The following is a 26,228-nucleotide window of genomic DNA, read 5'->3' on the forward strand; positions in this document are numbered from 1 at the left end:
TTACCAACTCCCCTGGAGTTATTTCCTCCCTTTTTGTTCCCCTAGCATCACCCAAGTAAGTATAGTGTTTATCACCTTGTATATGTTTTCATGTCTGTTTCTCTCATTAGTCTGAAAGTTTCTTAAGTGCAGGGACAATGTGCTACTACTGCCTAGTAAGGTGCTTGGAAAATAGTAGGAGGTTGCTTTGTTGGTTGAGAACTCTCAGCAGGTAAACAAATTGTTTTTTAGCATACAGTTTTTCTTCCAAAAAGTTTTTAAGAAAAACCTTCTATCCAGATGATTTGATTAGTGAATATAGATTGCACAGTATTTGAGTTTTGTCTTGTTTCATACCATGGAGCAAAATTCAGGCAGCATTTTGATGGTAAGATAAGACTAAATACTGGTAGAACTGTTAGAATGTTACAGTAATCTAGACAGAAGACCTGAACTAGGCAAGTGGCATTAGGAATAGAAAAGACTGAATAGGATGCAAGAGATAACTTAGAACATAAGTATAAATTGGGGCATGTTAATTATTTTACTGATGGTACTGCCAATTTGTTCAGTAAACATTAAGCCCCTGTAGTGTACCAGGCAGCTTACTGGGCTTTGGGGATACCACAATTAATACAGCAAAATTCTTGCCCTCTAAGGGCTTAAGAGGCTATGAAGACAGACATGTAAATAATTACAGTGAAGTGATATGTTTTATAATAGAACTATCTGCAAAGAGCATATAAGAAAAAGCCCTTCACTGTGCTTTAGGGAGTTTAGAAAGTTTCATGGTGGTTGTGACATTTAAGTGGAGTATTAAAAAAAAATGAGTCTAACAAGTAGAAAGGGCAGTCTCTTCAGAGGAAACACTATATGCAAAGGCATAGAAGCAAGAGACCCTTTGAGACCCAAGTAGCTGGATGGGGGGAAGACAGTGCTGAAAAGATAGGCTAGAGGGATGTAGTAGGTGATGCCAATAATTTGGCTTTTCATTGTACAGAATAGTCAGTTGAAGCTTTTTTCCAATATTTTATTATGAAGGTTTTTCAAACATACAGAAAAGCTAAAAGAATTTTACATTGAGCATCCATAAGCCCACCACTTAGTCCACTGCTAATATTTAATATCCTTGTTTTGTCACATATCTAACCACCCCTCTATCCATTCATCAATCCATCTTAAGTTTTGATGTATTTCAAAGTAAATTCAGACATTAGTATAATTGTCCCTAAACAATTCAGAGTTTTTAAGCAAAGGTGTGACATAATCAGACTTGTTTGAGGAAGAGGCGTTTTAGCTATTGTGTTTTAGCAACTGTACACAGCATTGTCTGAGATGAGATTTAGACAGTTAGATCTTTACCAGGAACCTTTAAACCTGCAGTTAATTTTTTTCTCCAACATTTTATTCTGAAAATTTTCATACAGAGAGAAATTATAAGACTTGTATAGTGAACATCCATATACCTACCACCTAGTTCCTATAATTATACAGCTCTGTTTTCAAATGAGTCTTATACATTTTACAGAGATATTTTTGAGCTAATTAAGGGGAAAACATCACCCATTGGGAACCATAAGAATACAAAAATGTAAGACCTTTTTAGTGTGTGCAGCCATGAGAATATCATGTGTAAGTCTCATCCATACATATATATAGAGCTAATACTTATCAGCAGTTGGGTATTTGCATTGCACAGGATACTGTATATATGTCTGATTTGGGAATGTACAAAGCGAATGTTAGTTTATATTGAAATTTAAGTATGGAAGAGCCAGGTGGCAGCAAGGTACTTTTGTTGTGTGACACCTTGCTTTGCCTAAAACTTAGTTGCTGTATCAGTTCAGGCTCCTAAGATTTATATTTGAATTGTTTGTATTTTCAAAAATGACTTTATTAAAAGCAGTGAACATTATTAATAAGCTTTGCATAAAATATATTTTAGAGCAAATTTTCGAAGAAATAAATACCTAATGTTCACCCTAGTACCTTTCACCTTTTTAGCTGACTTAACTCTGCATTTTACATAGTTATCCAGTGTCAAAGTGAATGCTACTGGAAACTAGCCATTTTCACTCAGCCAATTTGTTCTATCTAGAAAGAGTAGAAAAACACTATATTTAAAACAAAATGAAACCTGTATCTGGAAATGTAGAGTGAAAAGTCAAGTTTCTGTTCATGCTCTTCAATCTCATGTGCTTCAAAGTAACAGCTATTAAGTTTGGGTGGGTATCCCAATTTCATTCTCTTTGTATTTACTCATTTATTATTTTTCATGTAGATGGGCTCATGCTTAACATTCTGTCACTTGTTCTTTTCAGATATTTATCCCCATCAGTAATATAGATCTACCTCATTTTTAACTAGTTTACTGCCATTACATCCCACCTTCCCACCCCCAACAAACACACCACCTACAAGTATGTATGAGAAAACTATTATTTTATGTTGAGATACCACCAGGAACATAAAAGCCATCATGCTTAGTTTTGCCTCTTCCAATCAAAATAGAACTTCTTGCTACTTCAGTAGAGAAATTGTATACTCATCTTTGTTTTCTTTCCTGCTTATTTAGTCATCAGTTCTGGTTAGCTGGGTTCCTTTAACTAATCCTTACTAACTGCCTCTGGTTATTAACCTTTCTTTGTTGGAGTTCCCAGTTCTTCTAGTCCAAAGTACAAAAGGCTTCTCAGCTCAAAATCTGCTCACTGTTCTTTTAGATTAATAAACTCCTCTTAAATGCAAATACCCCTTGGGGGCGGGTGAAACTTTGCAACTTAAACTTTATCGTGGGTTACTTTAGCTTGATACTCCCTCTCAGTGCTTTGAAATGGATTATACTGATAGAGTTGTGATTGCAAAAAAAGACTAGGGAAGAATGATAGACCTGTGGTCAGAGAACTTGTTCATTGGGAGAAGTTAGCCCAGGGTAGTGTAGGAAAGTAGAAAAAAGAGTGCTTAGGATAATTTTCTGCCAAGGAAACTTGGTGGCACTATCCTCTCATAGATCACAGAGAATTGTCTTTGGTACCTCAGGTTGTTTCCAGAGTTGGCTTCAAAATGAAATAGACTTAATCACTAGGGATTACGTCCCTTACACAAGACAGAGGTTTTTGAAGAAAAATTTAAAAAGGTTTTGGACATTTTATATAAACAGATTTCATCACATGGAGCCAGGGAGCATTTTTACTGAAATAATTTGGTTAGTAAGCCTGGCCTTCGAATGTTGTTTGAAAAAACTAGAGATTGAAGGAATCAGCTAAGAAATTAACTCATTTTATAGCCATCTCAGTGCCTCAATTCTTTAAGGAAGTCTCCTATATAGCATATTGATATATTGCTATTCAATATAGTAGATAACATTTTGAATAAATTGAATGAAATTCCTCCCCCCATAGTCTAAGTTTGGGGTATTTGGGTATTTGACCTGTTTTCTCCATTTTTAGAAGTTAAGCTGGGTCGTTTGACTTCTGTTAGGCTTCCTATTCTATTTGCTCAATTTGTAAAAGTTCCCATCTTTTGCAAATTCGTAAATCAGGATTTGTTTGGTATATTATCAGGAATGTGATTGAGGCTCACAGTGTTGCCTTAGCATGATTTTAATCTTGACATTTAAAAGTCACTGTCTTACCTCCCTTAGCATGATAATCTCTAGGTCCATTCATGTTGCTGCAAATGGCATTATTTCATTCTTTTTTATGGCTGAGTAATATTCCATTGTATATATGTACCACATCTTTTTGGAAGTCAACCACATACAAAGATGGTAAGAAGGTTAAAAGACAAAAGTAGTAAAATATCTGTATCCACAATAAGCATTAAGGGATACACAAAAAAGATGTAAAATATGATGTCACAAACAGTAATCGTGAGGGAAGGAGAGTAAAAATGCAGGGTTGATAAAATGCATTTGAAATTAAGAGATCAGCAGTTTAAAATAATCACGTGTAAATATATATATATATATAGAGAGAGAGAGAGAGAGAGAGAGAGATTGCTATGTATAAATCTCATGCTAACCACAAACTAGAAATCTGTAATAGATACACACACATAATAGAGAAAAGAATCCAAATGTAACACTAAAGAAAGTCATCAACTCATAAGGGAAGAGAGCAGAAGAAGAAGAAAGGAACAAAAAAGAACTACAAAAACAACTCCAAACAATTAACAAAAATAAAAAAGGATGGAAAATTGTGTCAAGAACCTGGAGTAACTAAAACTAATATACTGCTAGTATGAATATAAATTGCACAACCACTTTGGAAAACTATCTTTTTTTTTAATTGAAGTGTGGTTGGTTTGCAGTGTTGTGTTAGTTGCAGGTGTGCAGCGGGGTAATTTAGTTGTACATATATTTTTTTTCAGATTCTTTTCACTTATTAAAAAAATTTAAAAAATAAATAAATAAAAGTCACTGTCAAGAAAATCTGTTTATGGCATACAGCTTTCATTTATCTGTATTTGGATTTTAAACTCACTTTTTCCCCAGCCTTATTGAGATTTGATTGACATGTATGCTAAGTGAAATAAGTCAAACAGAGAAAGACAAATACTGTATGATATCACATATGTAGAATCTGAAAGTCACTTTTTTTAAACAAATTCATTTAGTTTATCAATTTCTGATTAGCAACTTAATTTCAAGTATTTCATGGTTGTAAGATGTCTAACATTCACTTAATTGTTCTATGTGTTTTTCTTTTCTTCAGATTCTACTCTGCTATTCAAGTAATGGTCATTACGATTCAGTGTACTCAAAACAATTTCAGTCAAGTGCAGCTGTTTGTCAAGGCATGTGAAGGCTTTATAAATGTTTGGGTGTGCTTTCAGATGATTTGTTGCCGATCTTTAAATTGAGGGGCCCACCATAAATAGCTCTTTTAAAACTTTGTTGGTACCTATTGAATTTGTATACTGGGTTATAGCTATTTTCACATTGTTATAAAAATTCTTATTTTGACAATTGGAGTTTTGGTCATTTTTTCCTTTAGCTGTATTATATGAAATTCTCTATAAAGATGTGTTTGTTGTGGATGAAGAAGAGTTGAAGACTGCAGTTGAGTTGTTTCGAAGTAGTTCGAAGAAGAACAGGAACAATGCTGTGACTAGCAGTGGGGATGTCCATATTGACTACAAGAGTTCAACTCCGGATAGGTAATGAAGGGAAAGGGCATGTCAACTACAAGATCATCATGTTTCTGTGTATCATTTGAACGTGGAAGGGACTTGGCAAGCTTATGACTTAGACAATGTATTTATATACAGTCATCTCTTGACATTTGCGGAGGATTGGTGCCAGGACCCCTGCAAGCACCAAAATGCTTGATGCTCAAGTCCCTCATATAAAACAGTGTAGTATGTGCAGTTGGCCCTCTCCATATCCATGGGTTCTGCGTCCACAGATTCAACCAATTCCATCCGTGGCCAGTTGAATCTGTGGTTGTGGAACCTGCTGAAATGAAGGGGCCAACTGTATATACACACACATGTATGTATATATGTATGCTTGTATGTACAGGGATATACATTTTTTAATGGGGGAAGAGAAGTTTTACCAAAAGATATGTTGCATTGCGAAATGCTCAGACTTCGGGGGTTTGGTCCAAGTCAGAATCAGTTTTTTTTTTTTTCTCCTATTAACCTGTCTTCTGTCAACTTTATTATTAGTCCAGCCACAAGAACTCAAGAGGGGTAGGGGGGAAATTTCCCCCTCCTGACACATATCTCAAGTCTGACTCCAGAATCCGTTTTTTAATTGCTAGGAGAGACTTTGGAACTATAATCCCGTGATTCTCAAACTTATATATGAATTACTTAGGGCGCTTGTTAGAAAGGCAGATTTTGGGGCCTCCCTTCAAAATTGGAGGTCAGAGTAGGGCCAGGGATCTACTTTTTAAACAGGTACACCAAAGTATTCTGATAGAGGTAGGCCATGGACCACACTTTGAGGGAAAAAAACCTGATTCTAAACCAGCACCATCATTTTGTAGATGGTAACTGAGGTTCAAAGTGGTTACTTTACACATACATCCAGCTAGTAGAAGAGAATCTCTGAGGCTAAAGGGGAGTTTTAGGAGCTTTTAGTGTCTGCCTTTGGTACTCACTAGGAGTATACATTGTGACCTCTGAGGAAGCAGCTATTATTGAACAGATTTAGTCAAAAACTTTGAGATAATAAAGTAGGTGTTGTCTTATATTTCTCCCTGATTCTCCTGTCTGGAAATTCAGATAGGCTTGATGCTAGTCAGATATAACCTTGTCTTTTTGTTGTCTTGCAGTTCTATTTCTTGAATGTTTAATGCTTTTTTTTTTTTTTTTGATAAAGAGGGTTTTTTAAAAAAACTTAACAGTCGGCGCTCCCAATCCAGATGCAGAACCTGGGGTGGTGGAAGGCTGACCGTGAGGGACTTGAGAAACTTGAGGACTTTGATATCTGCCAGGGGTCCTGGACCCAATCCCTCATGGATACCAAGGGATGACTGTATTAGGGAATGTGGGGCGGGGGGGGGGGGGATGGCAACTATATATATCAGGGTAGAAGTTGCTTCATTCTTCACTGATTATTTGTCTTAAGAACTTGAGGCTTACAGAAACTAAAGTAGTAGGAAGGCAGGGTGTATTAGTTATCTGTTGCTGCGTAACAATATTTCCACAAACTTGGCAGCTTAAAACAACATTCTTACCTCATAATTTATGTGGGTTAGGAATCTGGGCACAGCTTATCTGGGTCTTCTGCTTAGGATCTCACAAAAATGTAATGAGGGTTTTAGCCAAGATTGAGTTCTCATCTGGAGCTTTGGGAAAGGATCCACATGGTTCTTGGTGTAGTATTCAATTCCTTGCAGCTGTAGGACTGAGAACTTCAGCTTTTTGCTGGCTGTCAGCCAGAATAACCCTCAGCTCCTTGCCGCATGGGGTTGGTGAACATGTCTGCTTGCTTCCTTATGGTCAGCAAGAGAGAGCGATCAGCAAGACAGGCACTACATTCTTATATAGTGTAATGATATACATCCTGTCTATTGGTTAGACGCAAACTTGGAGGGAAATCATACAAGAGTGTGAACACCAGGAGGTGGGGATCATAGTGACCATCTTAAGATTGTGTCCCCACAGGAGGTATGAAATATAGGAGGTATTTGTAGCACGTACTTAAAAAAGGGAAGCATAAATGTAAATGCTGGGATGAAAAAGTATTTGCCTCATATTTAGAACTGAGCTACTTTACCACTAGATGGTGGTATAGTCATTAGACTTAAGACTTAGCTACTGCATTTATATAAAGCTCTTTGTTCTAAATCTTTTCAATTAGGACTGAAGAGTGCGGTGCCCGCTGCAATGTTGAAAATATACCAGAGGGGTACAATCAAGGAACAGAAGAAGCAAAGGTTTGAGATCTTCTAGGGCAAAGAATTTTCATAATCTTGGCTTGCAGTATCATAACTTAAACTAGTTAAGGTCAGATGGTCCATTTTAGTTATGTGGGGTGGGGGAAGAGCTGATGTTTTCCTTCGTGTAAGTCTTGATCTGAAATGTAAAATGTGTGCTTAATGTTCTCTGAATTTTTGTTCCTATGGAATTGTAAATTTTTTTCAAAGCTAACTCTGAACACTTGAGAAATTTCAGAAGCTGCTGTTTTCAAGTTAAAGTAATATTAGAAACCCAATAGATATTTAGTTTGTAATCGATCTTCTGATGCTGAGGTTTCTTTTTGTCATTAAAGAGAGTAAGGTTTATTCCTATTTTACTCAGAAAATAGGTAGTAATCCTAGTTGGAGAAACAGGAGGAATTTTACCACCTGTATAGGTCTAAAATCAAGCAGACCTTCAGTTTGAGACTAGCTAAATAGGGCAAATACTACTAGAACAATCTCTGTGTATGTCCCCAAGTGCTGGTAATTTGGAAACAGTATGGAATACCATGAAATTCTAGGAAAGCAGAAGAAAAAGATAATTCTTTTGGAAATTGTAGCAGATTTTGACCAAAATGAAGTAACCTTTTCAGATTTGTCTAGGTGTCTAGGGTACAGAAACACTTGCACCTCTGTATGCATATCAAGATGAGACTTGTTGAATAGCCCTGACTGAATCTTTAATTCTGGTCTGTGTTGCATTGATATATGTATCTCCTGAGTTATTATTGGCTGCTTTAGACAATATTTCCCTTCTGCCATCTATAACCTTTTAGATTTCTGCATATTGCTTATTTAGACTCCTGATTTTAAAAAAACACAGTAAAATTTATTGCGGCTTTTATTTATTTATTTTTTGTAATGAAGGTTTATTTATTTATTTAGGCTGTGTTGGGTCTTCGTTGCTGTGCGCGGGCTTTCTCTAGTTGTGGTGAGCGGGGCTACTCTTTGTTGCGGTGCGCAGTCTTCTCATTGCTGGGGCTTCTCTTGTTGCGGAGCACGGGCTCCAGGTGTGCAGGCTTCAGTAGTTGTGGCACATGGGCTTAGCTGCTCCGATGCATGTGGGATCTTCCCGGACCAGGGCTCGAACCCATGTCCTCTGCATTGGCAGGTGGATTCTTAACCACTGCGCCACCAGGGAAGTCCTATTTCTTTTAATAAAGAAGGAAAGGCCTATATGTACATAGTTTTAAAAAAGGAAGAAAAGAACCTTATTTCTTCCTTCTTCATAGAAGGAAGACTTAAGGATGGTGAGTTTGTAGCATGATTATTTTTGTTTTAGTCTCCAGAAAATCCACCAAAGATGCTCTTCCCTTATAAGGTGCTCAAAGCCCTGGATCCAGCAATCTATCGTAATGTAGAATTTGATGTTTGGCTGGACAGCAAAAGAGGTAATGAAACATCAACAGGATATTTTTGAATCCTGACAGATCTAGGAGAATAATTTTGCAAATTTTTTTAATAAGAGGTGTTTTCAAACCACTGTTATAAAAAAAACACTTTTATATGTTTATATGGTACTTTTTAGCCTACTCAATACATGATTTACATCCAAAGGAGGAAACAAATAGGTTTACAACTGGGGAGGGATCTTTGAGAGTCTGATGTTCATCACGGACTTCAACTGTGCAAAGACTGTGTGTCTTTAGATAACTTTAAGAGTACCAGAAACTTGTAAGTGGAAATAAGTTCATCTTAAGTTTAATGTGTCAAGACTGCCCTCACTGATAGATGAATAGGTTAGGTGTTGGCAAACTATGGCCTGTGAATCAAATCCAATCTGCCACCTGTTTTTGTATGGTCTGTGAGCTAAGAATGGTTTTTATATTTTTAAGTGGCAGGGAAAAATTAAAAGAACAGTGTATTGTGATACATGAAAACTATATGAAATTCAATTTTAAGTGTCCATAAAGTTTTATGACAGACTTGAATAATTGCAAGAGTCTGTATGGCCCACAAACTTTAAAATATTTACTATATGGCTCTTTACAGAGAAAGTTTGCCAACCCTTGAAATAAGTAATTGTTTCTCTCCCCTTACAAGATAACTAAGTTGATCAAAGTAGGTCTTAAAGTTCTGCCATCAAGGTAGCCTTTAATGTTTCATATTCAACTCCTTGAACCTCGGTGGTGAACCTAGGTATCGTTAATAATCTAGAATGAGGTTAATACCTGTGGAACACAAATTGTGTTAATATCTTGAGGTTAATACCTTGTGGAACACAATAAAAACACAGTTGATCCTTGAACAATGCAGGGGTTAGGGCCGCTGACCTCCTAAGCAGTTGAAAATCCAGATATAATTTGTAGTCGGCCCTCAGTATTCCCAGTTCCTCTGTATCCTCAGTTCTACATCCTCGGATTCAACAACCTCGGTACTTGTAATACTATTGAAAAAAATCCGCATATGAGTGGATACATGCAGTTCAAACCCGTGTTGTTCAAGGGTAAACTGTATTGCTTTGAAGAAGCTACACAGTGGGGGTTTTTTTTCCTTTTTTAAAAAAATTGAAGTGTGTTACTTTCAAACTGTACCTTGTTGGTATATGACCAACTCTAAGATTACAACCTCCCAATTTCCACCTATTTGTGTTTTATAGCACAGAACTATTCTGGCAGGTCTCCTTAAATTGACCACAGAAATAACCCATCAAGAGTGATGGAATGACCCTTTAGGACATTTTCCCTCCAGATTTTAGCTTATAGTGGTAGCATTGTCAAAAACACTGTGGTAAAAATAAATTAGAAAATGAAATGATGTAAAACAGCAAAGGAACCAGTTCGGTTGAGCTTGAATCTTCATTTTCTTTTCATAGAACTTCAAAAATCTGATTATATGGAGTATTCTGGGAGACAGTACTATGTGGGAGACAAATGTCAGGTTAGTTCCTTCTTTAAAGAATCAGTAATTTGTTTTTCTGAGATTGTGGTTTTAGTCATTAATATGTGTTCAACAAAACTAATTTACAAAATGCTAGGAATTTTTTGGTTAAATTTTAATTACAAACTTGTGATTAGATGTAACGCTGTTTCAGCATGTGCTGCCTCCATTGAACTGAACTGGCAGTGTTGATTATCAACTGCTTTAATAAGTAGATACTGAACTCCATTTGGGAGGAGAAGTAGTGTTTTTGTTTGGCAAAAGCCAGATCTGACTTGAGACTAGATTTATTCTTACTGTCTCTTCCCCTCTTTCAGGTTCACTTGGAATCAGGTGGAAGATACTATAATGCTCATATTCAGGAAGTTGGAAATGAAAGAAATTCTGTAACGGTCTTCATTGAAGAATTGGCAGAAAAGTAAGAATATAATAATTTGTTGAATTACTAAAATCTTTGGCTTTTTGATGCCTTTTTGTAATATTGAGAATTACCAGGATGCTAGTAAGAGAACCAGAGTTATATCTGGTACTGGCCTAAGATGACTTATCGTGAGTTGTGAAAGCATATGGTGAAGTGTGAAATTTCAGTATATCTATGCATAAGTTTCAAAATCCTGGGTAATAGCCAACTTATTAGAAATACTAAGTACAACAGAATTCTGATATAAAACTATACTAACTGGAAAGCTAGTTTGCTAACTGAGCCTCTGCCAATATCAAGATAGGCTAGTCCATCTGTTCTCAAACTTTAACATACCCCAGAATTACCTGGAGAGCTTGTTAAAATACAGATTGATGAGCTCCATCCCCAAAGTTTGATTTAGTAAGTTTGTGGTGGGGCCCAAGAATTTGAACTTCTAACAAGTTTCCAGGTGATGCTAATGCTGTTGGTCCACTTTGAGAACCATTAAAGTAGGTTATGCTGCCCTAACAACCAAAGACTCTTGGCAACTTAAAGTTCATTTCTTGCTCATTTAGCATGTTCATAGTAGGTCAGCAAAGGGGACCCAGGTTGACAACGGCTCTATCCAGACGTATGCTACCATGATCACAGGCAGGGAAAAAATGAAAACATGACAAACCGTGTGCTGGTTTTTAAAGCATCTGCTCAAATTTTACTGGCCATAATAGGTTACATAACTAAGCCTAAAGTCAATGGGGTGAGAAAATATAATCCTTCTTCAAGGAGAGGCAACAAATATTTGTAAATTAGTCTACCACAGTCTTTCCTCCTGAGCATGATATGTGCTACAGACAGCTGTGAAATTGTACAAACTGCTCTTAGGTTTTCTAACATAAAAAGAAAACCTCAATGAGGAAGCTAGTGTTAACAGGTTTAAGTAGAAAACACTTGAAAATGAAGCAGGAGGGATCGGGTATATGTATCAAATGAGAATTAAGTCTGTGTTGCAATGGCTTAATGGTGGTATCTTTACCTTTAAGGCATGTTGTTCCACTGGCTAACTTAAAACCAGTTACCCAAGTGACACCTGTTCCTGCCTGGAATGTTACACCCAGTAGGAAAGGAAGAGGTTACCAGAAAATTTCCTGGGACTGTGTCCCAGAAATGGGTTTGTATGCTGAAGGTTTTATTATTTTCCTCTTGTATTTACCTACATTGCACTTTTTAAAAAAAAAAAAAAGCTGGAACGTTAAGTCTTATTCTGGGTTAGAGTTTCTCAACTTCAGCACTACTGACTTTTTAGGATGGATAATACTTCATTGTAGGGAGCTGTCCTGTGCATTGTAGGATGCTTAGCAGCATCCCTGGTCTCTATGTACTAGATGCCAGCAGCATCCTTCTCCAAGTTACGACAACCAAAAATGTCTCCAGACATTGCCAAATGTGCCTCAAGAAGGGGAGGGGCAAAATTGTCCCTGGCTGAGAACTACTGTTTAGGTGACTTTGTTTAAGCTTAAGGTGGAGTGGATTTTAAATTCTAAAACTTGAAGGGAAAAGATTTCTCAAAGAACTAGGAAAGCACCTCATGGAAGCAGCCAGAGAAGCTGGAAGCAGCCATATTAATATGTCTATGAATAGACATAATTTTTTGGATAACAGTAACATAGATGACTGGATGACTGACTCTATGTTTTGATGACCAAAGTTGCCTATACTAAAGGTAGTGCTGAGATGTCCATTGATACAGAAGTTACTTGCTGGTTTTGCCCTTCCACATGAAAGACCTAGTACATCCTTTGAAAATACAGAAGTTCCTTCCCTGTATTCATATGGTTTTCCTAAGTAAAACATCTGAGAGTCTTAGACATTTGTGGGAGACACTGGACCTTTTGCTTTGGTTTTGAAGCTTATTGCTTACTTCTTTGTTTGCTTGAAAGCTATGTCAGAGATGGACATGAAGCAACGGAGGAAGATGTTCAAGAAAATTAGAGGGAAAGAGGTTTATATGACTATGGCTTACAGCAGGGGAGACCCCCTCCTCCCACCCAGGCTTCAGCACAGTATGCGTTATGGGCATGACTCTCCAATGCACTACTCACAGACAGCTGACGGTGTTATGTCTAATGAACATTTTCATCCTCAACATTCATCTCAGGGACAAGGTCAGGGATATGGGATGCCCAGGTAGGTCTTAACTGACTTTGAAGATAATGTACATCTCTGTTTAGACATTGGAAATAATTCCTGGGCAGAATTACAGTAGAATTTAGAAATATCTTAATAGTTTAGATTTCTTTTATAATCTCTACCTGAAGGGAGCGTAGAGGATGGAACTGATGTATACTTAAATTCTTGTCAAATTTATTGAAGATTTGTATTCTCATAGTCTAGGAAAATATGATGGAGCAGTTGAAGAGATCCTAGAAGATAGAATGCCATCAAGCTGAGTGCCATGTATATGGCACTGTGTCTGTCAATAATGAATAGGCCAAACCGTACTGGGAAAGAATATAAAAAAAGAATATATGTATATGTATAACTGAATCACTTTGCTGTACAGCAGAAATTAACACAACATTGTAAAGCAACTATACTGCAATTTTAAAAAAATGAATAGGCCTAATGTCAGTAGTGAGGAAAGCAAAGCTCTTTCTATTTGGTCATTTTTAGAAGGATATGTTAATTTAACTATGAAGACTGACTACTCAAGCACTAGTAAATAAAGAGTTCTGTTTTTTTTCCCCCTGTATTCTTAGGGATTCACCTCGCTTTATAAACAGGCACAACATGGCAGGCCCTAAAGTTGGTTTTTACCCTGGCGCGGGTAAAAGGTGCTGCCAGAGCTATGATAACTTCTCCTATAGATCTCGGTAAGTGAATTTTAAGTGTTGAAAGTTAGAGAAAATGAGTGAGTCTGACTTTGTTGCTGTGCAGTAAATATATGGACTAAATTTTTTTTAAAGTGTCAACATTGAGATGTTTGAACTGTTATTTAGAAATTAGAAACAAGTTACTACCATATTTTATCTTTTTTTCCCCTTCTCATTCTGCAAACTACTTAAGTTCCTTTAGACGTAGTCACCGCCAGATGCATTGTATGAATAAGGAGTGCCAGTTTAGCTTTGTTCCAGAGAATGGACAGATGCCCAGGGGCTTGGAAGAAACCATTACTTTTTATGAAGTTGAAGAAGGGGATGAGACTGCTTATCCAACTTTACCTGTAAGTAGGTCAAAATTTTACTCAAGAAGCTATTTACTTTTTTACTGTACTTTTTTAAGTGAAGGTAATATGGATACATTTTAGCTGTTTTACAAATGACCAAATAAAGCCCCTCCTGGAAAACATGAGTTTTCATCTTAGAGCTTTTAAAAATTGGAGAGAATGTTTTTTTTAAGCTGTTCTTATAGAGGAAGAGTAGAGGTGGACAAATAATCTTGCGTATATAAGTATGGGTTAAAATTTTCTGTTTTCTTGATCGTTATTTCCTCACATATTTTTGATTCTAAAGTAAATTTAAAATATTTATAGCTTTTTCTCTGACTATATAGGGAGAACTGCATGTGTATGTGTGTATCTCTTTGGTACAGAATCATGGAGGGCCCTCTACAATGGTTCCTGATGCTTCGAGATACCATGTTGCAAGGCGAGGACATAGCTCAGGCAGACAGACTTTGAATTCAGAGGAAGGTGATGGCCAGAGTGACAATGGTGAGTCAGTTCCAGTTAAATATTTTTTTAAAAGATGATTCTTGTGGTATTAGCACAACAGGGCTAAAGTTTTGGTTTGCGGGGGGGGGGGGTCTCACTCTGTTCTGGCAACTCATTTTGAAAGAGTTATCAGTTCTTGTATCAGAGCTTGCTAGGTTTTTGAAGATGTCTTGGTATTTTTCAGAAAGATAGACTTCTATTTCTGTAGGCCACTACACTGTTAAAACTTTCAGCTCTCTGCATAGGTCTTCAGTGAGTTTTGATTTGGTGAGATTTCAGTATGGAAAATATCTATTCTTTATTAGTGAGGAACTATTCATGTTGTCCTCACCATTTGTATAACTATTTTAGGCTTTTCATGTGACTCTTATTTTACGAGACTGCTATGAAATAATTTCGTTGCCCAAAGAAATCTACTTGATCTATAAACATTACTATTCATTGAGTTCTAATGGCCATGTACTGTACTAAGCAATTATATTTACAATTTAATATAATACTTTATCGCTCTGAGGAATGTGGTATCTTTATTTTATTTATTATTTTTTTATTAAAATTTTTTAAATAAATTTATTTTATTTTTATTTATTTTTGGCTGCATTGGGTCTTTGTTGCTGCGCGCGAGCTTTCTCTAGTTGCAGTGAGCTGGGGCTACTCTTCGTTATAGTGCATGGGCTTCTCATTGCGGTGGCTTCTCTTGTTGTGGAGCATGGGCTCTAGGTGCGCGGGCTTCAGTAGTTATGGCGCACGGGCTCTAGAGTGCAGGCTCAGTAGTTGCGGCGCATGGGCTTAGTTGCTCCGCGGCATGTGGAATCTTCCCGGACCAGGGCTCGAACCCCTGGCCCCTGCATTGGCAGGTGGATTCTTAACCAATTCTTCCCACCAGGGAAGCCCTTCTTTATTTTTTATATGAGGAAATTGAGGTTCAAAGGGTAAATGACATGGCCAAAGTCATACCTTTGGTAAGTGGCAGAGATTTAATCCTTTTTATAACAGCTTTATTTAGATATAATTTACATACTATACAATTAACCTCACGTGTACAATTCAATGTTTAAAGTGCAATTCAGTGTTTTTTAGTATAGTCACAAAGTTGCATACATCACCACAATCAATTTTAGAAAAAGAAACCCTGTACCCAGTAGCCATCATTCCTCATTATCCCCCCAGCATCCCCTCCCCCTGCCCCTAGTGGTAGGCAGCCATCAATCTGCTTTCTGTCTTAATGGATTTTGCCTATTCTGGACATTTCATATAAAAGGAATCATGCAATATGCAGTCCTTTGTGACTGGCAGAGATCAATTTTGAATTTGGGTTTATCTGACACTAAAGCATGTGTATACATGACCTTTATAGTTGTTAGAGTGCCTCTCATCATTGAGTGTGCTTATTTTTTACCATTTTTCTGTAAAATGAAATATGCCTACTGAAACAATTCTGGAGGAATTGGGTGGATTAAGGAGGTGTGAGGCAGTCTGAATGATTTGACTTACTGGTCAACGTATTTTCTTGTGATATTCTTCTTTCTGCTACTTATGTTGGAGAAAATAGATATTTCTAATAATTTAGTGTGCATGCATGTGCCTGAGTATGCGTACTCTCTGCTCTTTTACTCAGGATGACCCTTTTGCTTTTCCTTTTAGCACAGTGGGTATCTTCAGATGTACTGTTCACCTATAGTGGCATATTCAGAGTAACCAAATATTCGTTCTCACCTTAAATCCTGTTGTCTGGAGGGGTTACCTGCATGTGTGTTGGATAAGTGACATGTTTAAGAATCAATACAGTTTTGACCTTTGGGGTGTTATTTGCTGGAAAACTGTCCAATTGAAGATTGACTTTCTCTGAATTTCAGTGGTGTAGCAGTCTTAGAGCAAAGTACTTCAGTCCTGTAAGCCATCTCCTGAGAACAAACTGATTCTAAATGTATTATTTACCTGAATCAGGCTGAAAAACAGATGAAGCATGCCCTATTCCTTTAACGTTCACCTAAGCAAACTATTGGTTATTATACTCAGATTACTTTATAATCACCGTTTACTATATGCCAAGCATCATGCTGTGTTCTTTTCACCCCACTATGAGCTAGGTACTGTTAACCCTGTTTTACAGTGAAGAAATTAAGACACAAAGATTAAATAACCTGCCTAAAGTGATATAGTTAATTAGGATTCAAATCTAGACCTAACTCCAGAGCCAGTGAAGTTAATCAACATACTCTACCGCCAGAATTGGACACAAGTGGGTTTTTCACGTCTGTCTGAACTCTAAGAACTAAGGGAATTTTCAAAGGAGAAATTTGTACTGTTTACAGCCAGTCTCTGGCTTTAATATCTGTTGAGTAGTATGAAAGCTCAAATCACTTGTTTCAAGGATGTATACATTTTAGTTTTGAACATATATCCATAAAACTTGAGAAAAAGCAAGTGCTGGCCATCTGGCTCTGCTGAGCAAGAAGTCCTACATAAACACACTTTTTCTGTCTTTTTTTTCTAGGAGGATATCATGAAGAATATATTTATCCTTCAGGTCAGTGAGATCTAGGTAAAATCTGGTATTCATTATTTATAAAATTTCAAACTATAAAATAATGCTCATTATTTTTACTTTGGCTATATCCTCTAGAACAAGGCTATGAAACTTCAGGTGTTTATAGCACAACTGAATCTACAGCAAACTTGGTAGGTATTTAATAATAATGACAAACACATATAGCTCCTGTGTACTAGAACACTGTTCTGAGTGCTATACATATGAATGTATTTAAATCAGAACAATCCTATGAGGTATTAGGGTATCATTCCCATTTTGTAGATGAAGAAATTGAGACCCAGAAATTAAGTAACTCATCCAAGATCACACCCCTTTCTAGAAATTATCCTAGAGATGTTCTTAATATGTGTTGATGCAAGAGGAAATTTGAACATTGGCGATGATGATTTTTTTAGAGGATTTTATCATGATCTTTCTAACAGTAAGAATGGGCCATAAATCTCAGGTACTTAATATAACAAAAGTTTACTTCTTGGTTATGCTACATGTGTAGTGGAGGTCTGCAGGAGGGCTCTGCTTAGGGACTTAGGCTGATGGAAGCTCCATCCATGATTGCTAAGGCAGGAAACAAAAGGTAGTGAATGGTGCCCTGGCTCTTACAGCTTCTACCTGGAGATGACACATACCACTTTCTTTTCCATTTCTTTTTCATCGGCCAGAGCATGTTTCTCTTGAAGACTAACTTCTCTGTGCCTAGAAGTCAAAAAGTTGGAAATATTTTAACAGCACTAAGGATTACAACATTCAGTGGAAACTCCCACAGGCAAAATACTTCCTTCCACCTCAAGAGAGGCAACCCCAAAATCCCCTTCAGTGTGATTAAACTCAGAGCCCAAGGTTTCTGGGAAATGTGTAGTACTCTTTGTATTGGGTCCAGATGTGGTTCCTCTTGATCTGGAGGCCTAAACCAAATATACAAAGTTATTTACCCCCTACATACCCAATTTCCAGTGGTAGAGCAGGGACTGAAAAATTGCAGTAGAACTTCCCATTCAGATGCAGGGAAAATGGGAGAAACAGTTACTGGCCCATAGCAATTCTGACATCATGCTGGACAGACATTTTGAGGGCCCCCAACCTAGGCATGGGGACTGTTCTCTGGAGAGGCTCCCTGGTTCATTGTTTTCTGGGGCTCTTGATTACTCCAAGGCCCTTCCTTCCTTGGCCATATTTGAAGTAGGCATTGGAGAATAATCCATCTTGGCAGCTGAGCAGCTTTCTCAGCCTGCTTCTTACTCATAGAAAATTGAGGGCCCAAGGGTGGTTTTATCTCAGTTGGATAGTTTCAGTTCTGCTCATGGTTTCTTTGGCTATGTGAGTAATTTATTGTGCAGCTTCTCTGATTCCTATTAGTTTTATGTGCCAATAGCCATACTGACAATTCTTTTTTATAAATATACTACTTAGATTTGCTATAATTCTTTGCACTCTTATCCCTGTCTCTCTACTTGATTGCAAATACCTTCAGCTTATCAGGCATTGATGAAAGAGCCATACCTTTGAATACTTTTCCATGAGCCATTTTGTCCAAGTGCAAGGATTCATTGGGTGTTATATCCTTAATGGTACTCTTGCTTTGAGATACTTTAGTGCAATCATATTTTAACAATGATTTGAGTCCTCCTTCAAGGCCGAGTTTTAACTTCTCTTTGTTGTTCAAAGCATTTATCAATTTTATCTTTTAGAGTTTTGAGTTGAAGCAGTTGCCTCTCCAAACCCTACAAGTCCTAGTATTCAAGGACTCTATTCCCTTTCATTCCTGCCTACAAACTACTTTTCTGTACACATCTGTCTTAAAATACCTTGCTAAACTCTGCCAGCAGTAATCAAAACACAAAACTAACATTCTGTTTTCCAAACCTCTTCCCTTAAGAGCTACAAATTCATAATCTCCTTCTCAAGTTAGGTTTTTGTTAACAGCAGCACCCTAATTTTAGTTACCAATTACTGTTTTGGTCAAGCTAGGTTATGCTGCAGCAACAGTCCACCAAAATCTCAGCGGCTTAACACAGTTGTTCTTGCTAATGTTATAGGTCCAGTGCAGGTTGGTAGCAGGCCTTTGTTCATCAGAGTCACTCAGGAACCGAGGCTGATGGACATGTACTTTCACAGTCAACCTTGGCAGAGCTGAAGATAGGGAAATTGAACGCTGGCTCTCAATATTTCTCATATTTCATTGTCCAAACAAGTCACGTGCCCATACCTAATTAGATGAGGCCAGGAAGAGCAACCTACCCATGTACCTAGGAGGAGAGCTGGAATATTTGTGAGGAAGTTGAATGACTACCCTCTACTCTCTGTGATTAATCTTAACTTTGATAGCTTCATGTACTGAATTTTTGTTTTTACTGTTTAGGCAATACATCTTAGGAAGGTGATGAAAACTGTGATATATAATTCTCTTCCCATTATTTCTCCTTCCCTTCCTTTGCCCCTGCTAGAGAAATAGTTTTTCCTCTCACTCTGTCATTACTATTCTCATATCACATGCTTTTTACACCATTTCTTGAAATAGCCACCCAAGTTGAAAAAGCAAGTAAAAATCTCGCCTTCAGGGATGACAAGAGTAGACGCTTTCTTTCTGTCCCTTTAATTTCACTTGTCACGTGTTCCTTTTTCTGAACTTACTTTATCATACATCCCCAGTAGGTTTCAATCTCTTCATGACGTGCTCCACTCCCACTCCCCAGTCACCAAGTTTCTAAGTAATTTTTCTAAGTAATTTTTTCACAGCATTCTGAGGGGAGAAGACCAATGCAGGACTTAAAGATTTCCAGGCACAGAACCTTCTAAGAAACCATGAACATTTTTTCTTCTTAATTCCATGCCCAACTCTCACCTAAATCCTTCTCTAGAATTGTTTAGAATTCACACTGGGCCTTCTGAGCCAGGGCTGAAGTTTGCTTTTTGGCCAGTACTTGGGCTGTACTTGAACACAGACTTTCGAAACATGCACTCTTAGGTCCATGTTAAGTTGGGCTTATCTTTGTCCCGATGTGGTTCCTCTTGTTTCCTGTGATTACTTCCCCTGATTTCCTCTGTGTCCTTATTACCAGCTTCTGCTGCTAGTTTTTCTGTCATGACGGTCTGTCATGCATAATTCTGAGCCTTTTAAAATCATTGTTACTTTCACAAAGACAAGGTCTTGAGCCAAAGGGGAATGGTGTTTGGATTATACTACATCCTGCTTAGGTAGGATGCAGCTGACCAACCAGTTATCCACCCTTGTCCCAAGCTGTTCCTTTAGATGGAATGCTTTCTTTTAGCAACACTGTTGCTGGCCCTACTGATTTTGAGGTTTTTAAGGCAAGAGAGGGCACTGAGAAAGTGTTTAAATTACAATTCTCCATTACATTTTAGTATCTACGTTGGGACTAGAGTTGGATATGATCAGGATTTCTGTAGATAGGAAATAGAACAGTCACCTAAGTCAGGCACTAGAGTGATACCTTTTGGAGCATTATCATAGTAGTCACCTCCAAATTTGAATACTTTTAGGACAGATCACTTTCACTTATCTTTAGGAGATGTTGAAACAAAGCAGATCTTTTATTGATGTATTGTTTAATTTCTTGATTTCCCCTTATTTGTACTTCTGTATTCATTAAAGTCTCTTGAGGATAGAAGACGATGTTCTATGTCTCCTCATGACGCAGTTACCTCATACAACTACCCCCAGAAGGTAATCTTTATAGTTTTATTTTGCAGTCAGTTGCAGTGGCCTAAACAGAAGAAAATGAATTTTTTCTTTTTGTTCTCTTTGCCCTTCATCATACTTCAAAGAAGCTGCTTATATTCTTATGTTAAGTGTTATTATACTTCCTGGTGCCTGGCACAATAATTAGTAAATTTATTAACAAATTGATGGAGCATCTACTGTGTTCCAGACACTGTTCTGTGTGCTGGCATTGGACTACTCAGTCTACTCTGAGCCTCTTATATAATGAGTGAGTTAATATAAATTACCTGTCAAGTCTGTGCCATTTCCTGAAACTTAAAATGTAAAGCTTTCTTATAGAATGGGAAGCTGGCATCAGAAAGGTAGCTGAAACCGTAGGAGTAAATAAGGTCATCCTGGAAAAAGGAAGAGATTGAGAAGAGCATCTAGAACAGAGCCTGTGCATCACCATTTAGAAAATGGGTAGAGAAGGAATAGCCAAGGAGGGAGGAAAAGCAGGAGAGTGTATTATTATGGAAGCCCCAGGAAGAGAATGTTTCAAGGAATAGTCAAGTGTCAGTTGCTGCCAAGCTGTCAAGCAACATAAGGACTAACAAGAGTCTACTATGATTTGTTGCCATGGAGACCACTGTGACTTTGAATACAGTTTCTGAGAACCAGCGAGGGTAGCAGCCACATTGCAGTGGGTAATAAGAAAATGGAGACTACAGTGAGGACAGGGTGTTCATGAAGAAGAATCTGTTACCATTTATTGAACATCTTTCTGTGCACAGCCCTGTATTGGGTGCTGTGGCCTAATCAGAAAAACAAATTGCAGTCTCACGAAGTTAAAAAAAAAAAGAGAAAAAGCAAAGAACATTTTCTGTTTTTTTTAAAGTGTGTGTGGGGAAATATATATGCATGTAAAAATAAATATGCACTATAAATTTCTGGATAATATTCAGGAAACCCAGAGGTTACTTGTTTGTGGAGAGAGGAACTAGGCAGATGGAGGACAGGGGTTGGAGGAAACTTTTCATTGTATACAATTTTACTTGGTTTTTGAATCATATTAATGTATTACCTTTCCAGAAAAATATTAAAATAAAAAAGTAAAGCTCTCAAAGTCATCTGGGGTCTTCGAAAAGAAATAACCTTCTATATTAGGTTTACATAAATATTGGCTTCTTGGTGTTTTAGTTATTAGAATACTATTTCTTGAAGTTTAGGATCAGATAAGAAACTAATATTGTTTGTGAAACCAAACTTAGAGTTCTAAACTTTCTTCCACACTTACAGGTGGTGATGGTAAATTCTGCAGCAGTTGCAGCTTCCTGTGCAAATATTGTTCCAGCCCCAGTCTTACCTAACTGTGCAGCAGCTAATCAAGCTAGCAGTACCATTTCAATTTCCTCACAGAATGCTATACAGCCTCTATTTGTATCTCCACCTACACAAGGCAGGCCAGGTAGGTTATTAGTGGTTCCTTACTTTGGAAGCCTCTTTTTCTATTCATGAACATGCCCATACAACAATTCTAGTGATTAGATAAGATTACTTTAACCTCCAGTATTAAATTTCAATTTTTTTTCTTGCAAATTTGGCTTTGATATGATTTCATAGCTATTGTTTTGCCAACCCTTAGAGGACTTGTACTAGTTTCTTAAACTTCAGGTTAAGTTTTATTATACAGAAATTAAGGTAAAGGTATTTCACATTTCACAGAATTAATTCCTGAAAAGTTTGGGTCTAGAATTTAAGAGATCCAGGTTAGAATCTTGGTTTTACAACTTACTAGCTATGTAATTTTGGACAAATTATTGAACCTTTCTTATCTGTGAGCTTGGAGGTACTGATAGTACCAATTACCAATTTATGAAGTGGTTGTGAAATTCCACTGAGTTAATATAATTTAAAATTTTCAGCAGAATTCTGGGAAAGTGGTGGCAACAACAGCATAGCTTTTCAGTCTGCGTCCCCAAATAAAAATGGAAATAGTTGGGGTTTCCCTGGTGGCGCAGTGGTTGAGAATCTGCCTGCCAATACAGGGGACACGGGTTCGAGCCCTGGTCTGGGAAGATCCCACATGCCGCGGAGCAACTGGGCCCGTGAGCCACAGCTGCTGAGCCTGCGCGTCTGGAGCCTGTGCTCCGCAACAAGAGAGGCCACGATAGTGAGAGGCCCGCGCACCGCGATGAAGAGCGGCCCCCACTCGCCGCAACTGGAGAAAGTCCTCACACAGAAACGAAGACCCAACACAGCCAAAAATAAATAAATTAATTAATTAATTAAAAAAAAAAAAGGAAATAGCAAAACCAAAACCCATGGGACAATGTTTAACAACAAAACTAGGTGACAGGGCCTCCCCATGAACCCCAAAATTTAAGCAGGTAGGGACAAACCATCAGTCACAAGACCTGCATGCTGTCAGGGTCAATGTGGGAGCAATAAGACGGAAGCATCGGGGATGTTGTCTGATGGACCTGAGAACAGAAGAACCCCAAAAGAGCTAATAAGAATTCACTGGACAGTGGGGCAGCCAATTTGGAAGGAACAGCTAAGACTGGGAAGGGACTTGACCTCTCCAATACTAGGTGAGTGCTTTGGGTACATGGTAAAGGGACTAAAGAGCTTGGAACAGTTTCGCCCCTAAGAACTCTGAAAACTGACCTGGCAGGGCAACCTTTTAGGATAATATTCCTCACTGCAGGGGAAACTGCTGGGAGTGGAATCAAAATTGATGAGGATAGGGAAAGAGCAGGTCCAGACTAAAGCTGAGAGAACAGAGCCAAGGAATCCTAGAAAGCAGTCATGTTTTTAAACACTACAAAAACAGTAGAGATCCCTAAGAAGTTAGAAAAGCTTTCTTGTATTCCATCTCGTTCTAGAGTTCATGAAAAATAATTTCACATAAAAATGAATGTATATGTGTAGCTGATTCACCTTGTTATAAAGCAGAAACTAACACACCATTGTAAAAGCAATTATAGTCCAATAAAGATGTTAAAAAAAATGAAAGAAAAGCACTAAGGTTGCATACAAAGGTGTTTTAAGAGGAGAACAGAATAATATCCCTGTTAGACAGTAAAAGCATGTCAGAATGTGCACACTAAACAGAACTTAAACTAAACCAACAACTATTTCAAAATGAGGTAAAGACATTAATAACACAAAATGTTAAAAAATATCAAATCAGGATTAGAAAAACTCAGATGAGGTGACAGAACTCAGGAAAGCATTAGAAATGGAAGAAAGTCATTTCGGTAATGAAGACAAAACTATAAAGAACATGACCAAGTATGTATAACAGATAATGCTTTAAGAGAAAGATGTAAGAAAGGGGGGAAATCTAAAATGAAAAAAACGAAGAGAAAGATTCAAAAGTGACATATTGAAGTTAGGCAAAGGATATCCAACACTGATAGAAGTTCCTGAAGAAGAAAACCAAAGTAAGGGAAAAGAATAAATACTAAAAACTATAATTCAGAAAATTTTCCTGAAATTAAAAAACTTTAAAACTACATACTGAAACAGCGCTCTGCAGAATATTGAGCCAGAGCAACCAACACCAGGATATTCTAGTAAAACAACTGGACTTTAAAGAAAAAGAGCCTATGGAGTATAAAGGAAATAAAATGATAATCATCAAACTTTGACAGCAATGCTTCACGCTACAAGAAAATGGAGTAACATTTAAGATAATGAAAGGATATGTGAACCAAAGATTTTATATCCAGCCAAACATTTTCAGGCTTAAAGGGTAATGTATAAGAATTCAGAGAATATTATTTGCATGAGCCCTTCTTGAAGAATCTACTAAAGATACGCTGTCAAGTAAGGTAATTGCTAGCCACGTAAGACACTTTAAATTTTAATTAATTACAATTAAGTAAAATAAGTCTAAAGTTGCTCGGTCACACTAACCACATGCCAGGTGCTCAAAGCCACACGTGGCTAGTGGCTACTGTATTGGACAGCACAGATAACGAATATTTCTGCCATCACAGAAAGTTGTATTGAAGGGACAGAGTGTATTGGAGAATGATTTTGACTTATAGACCACCAAAACAATAAAAGACATCAGCTTTAAGACCTGATTGTAAGTATTAAATATATACTTAACACAAAATGAGGGCTGAGAGGTTGATAACATACTATGTAAAGCCTTATATTTGAACAATATAGGTACAGTATAGCTATTTTTAAAAATGGGAGAATTGAGAGACCATGTGCCAAGCATTTTTTAATGCTTTCAATAAACACATCAGGTTCTTTTATCTAGATACTTAGATTGTTATTCAGAGACTATAATGTCGGCTAAAATGAGTGTGGGATATTCCAGTTTTATCCTGCTGTGTGTGTCCTTGCAAACCGGGATCTTAGTATGGAAGAAAGGTAATAAACATGTACTAAAAGAGGCTAAGGAGAAACTTTTATGGTATCACATTTGAATTGGAAGTATCAATATGAACTTGAGGTATTTTATTTTTAAATTTGTGTATTTCCTAGCTCTGTCCACTGAAAAGGCCTAGAAACAATGAGTATCTTTAGCACTCAGTTTGTGACATTGAAATGCTGCTTCTCACTTAAACAGAAACAAACAGCTTTATGGAGAAATTTCTGGTTCCAGGTCTGGGCAGGAAATGTTCAAGATTAGCCTGGATCATCTTGTCATGCTAGATAGCAAGGAAGCTATCAACGAGTACTGGGGGTCATGTCAAAAGGACTCAGGAGCCATCTTGAAGAGGTTCCCACTGGCCAAAGATGGAACAGTTTGAGCTTCAACAATGATAATTGCAATAGATTGGAACACATCAAATATATTTAAAAGTTCCTGATGATATTTTAAAAATTGGTTCTCTTGGGATTAACAACTATACATATATATAAACAACTATACATAAAATAGATAAAAAAACAAGGATTTACTGTATAGCACAGGGAACTGTAATCAATATCTAATAATAACATATAATGGAAAATAATCTGAAAAGAATACATAACTGAAAAAAGAATTGGTTCTCTTAAGAGGATGTTAGGAAACCAGTTTACGTTCTTGAAAACGGGACAGTAAAGTGAAAGAATCAAGTATTTATCCTGCCTTTCTTATATGAACTATTTTACGGGGTAACCAAATAGTAGATGAGGGGAAATATTTCTATATATTAGTATTCTAATCAGTGAAAAAGAAGTGGCAGAATGTAATCATTTTGCAGTCGTTACTGAACGGATGCATATTAAACAGCGATAGCTGCTAAGATTGCAAAGATAGTGAGACATTACCTATAGACTGCCAAAGGAATCAATCCTGAGTCTGATCTAGTCTTCTGGATCTAGCTGCCTATTTGCAGGAAATACAAGAACATATTGAAATGCACCATGAGTATATAATCAGCAAAATCCAGACTGGGAAACTCAACAGGTCAAGGGGTCTTCAAAAGACAAATTGAAAGGAAATGACAGGGATGGAGAAAGGACCTATAGATTAAAAGAGGTTCAAGATACAGTTTTTAAAAAACTGTCTAGGGATGCACATTTGGGTGACAAAACACTTAAAACTACAAAGAAGTGATTACTATGAAAGTCAGGATAATGGTTGATTATGGTGGGGGTAAGAGGGTGGTGATTGTGAT

General features: G+C 37.3%; 1 protein-coding gene across 1 annotated transcript in view; it reads left to right on the forward strand.

Annotated features, from left to right (window-relative positions):
- The window catches only part of ALG13 (ALG13 UDP-N-acetylglucosaminyltransferase subunit), a 72,031-nt gene that overhangs the window by 24,888 nt on the left and 20,915 nt on the right, over positions 1-26,228 (forward strand). Inside the window, 15 exon segments of the mRNA XM_061178556.1 lie at positions 4,692-4,773; positions 4,974-5,136; positions 7,292-7,367; positions 8,674-8,782; positions 10,207-10,271; positions 10,589-10,689; positions 11,715-11,842; positions 12,612-12,858; positions 13,431-13,544; positions 13,738-13,894; positions 14,263-14,383; positions 16,881-16,913; positions 17,010-17,065; positions 20,548-20,619; positions 21,895-22,063. Coding sequence (XP_061034539.1) covers positions 4,692-4,773; positions 4,974-5,136; positions 7,292-7,367; positions 8,674-8,782; positions 10,207-10,271; positions 10,589-10,689; positions 11,715-11,842; positions 12,612-12,858; positions 13,431-13,544; positions 13,738-13,894; positions 14,263-14,383; positions 16,881-16,913; positions 17,010-17,065; positions 20,548-20,619; positions 21,895-22,063 — 1,693 coding nt within the window.

The sequence above is a fragment of the Eubalaena glacialis genome, chromosome X (assembly GCF_028564815.1).
Source record: "Eubalaena glacialis isolate mEubGla1 chromosome X, mEubGla1.1.hap2.+ XY, whole genome shotgun sequence".
In the NCBI taxonomy this organism is placed as follows: domain Eukaryota; kingdom Metazoa; phylum Chordata; class Mammalia; order Artiodactyla; family Balaenidae; genus Eubalaena; species Eubalaena glacialis.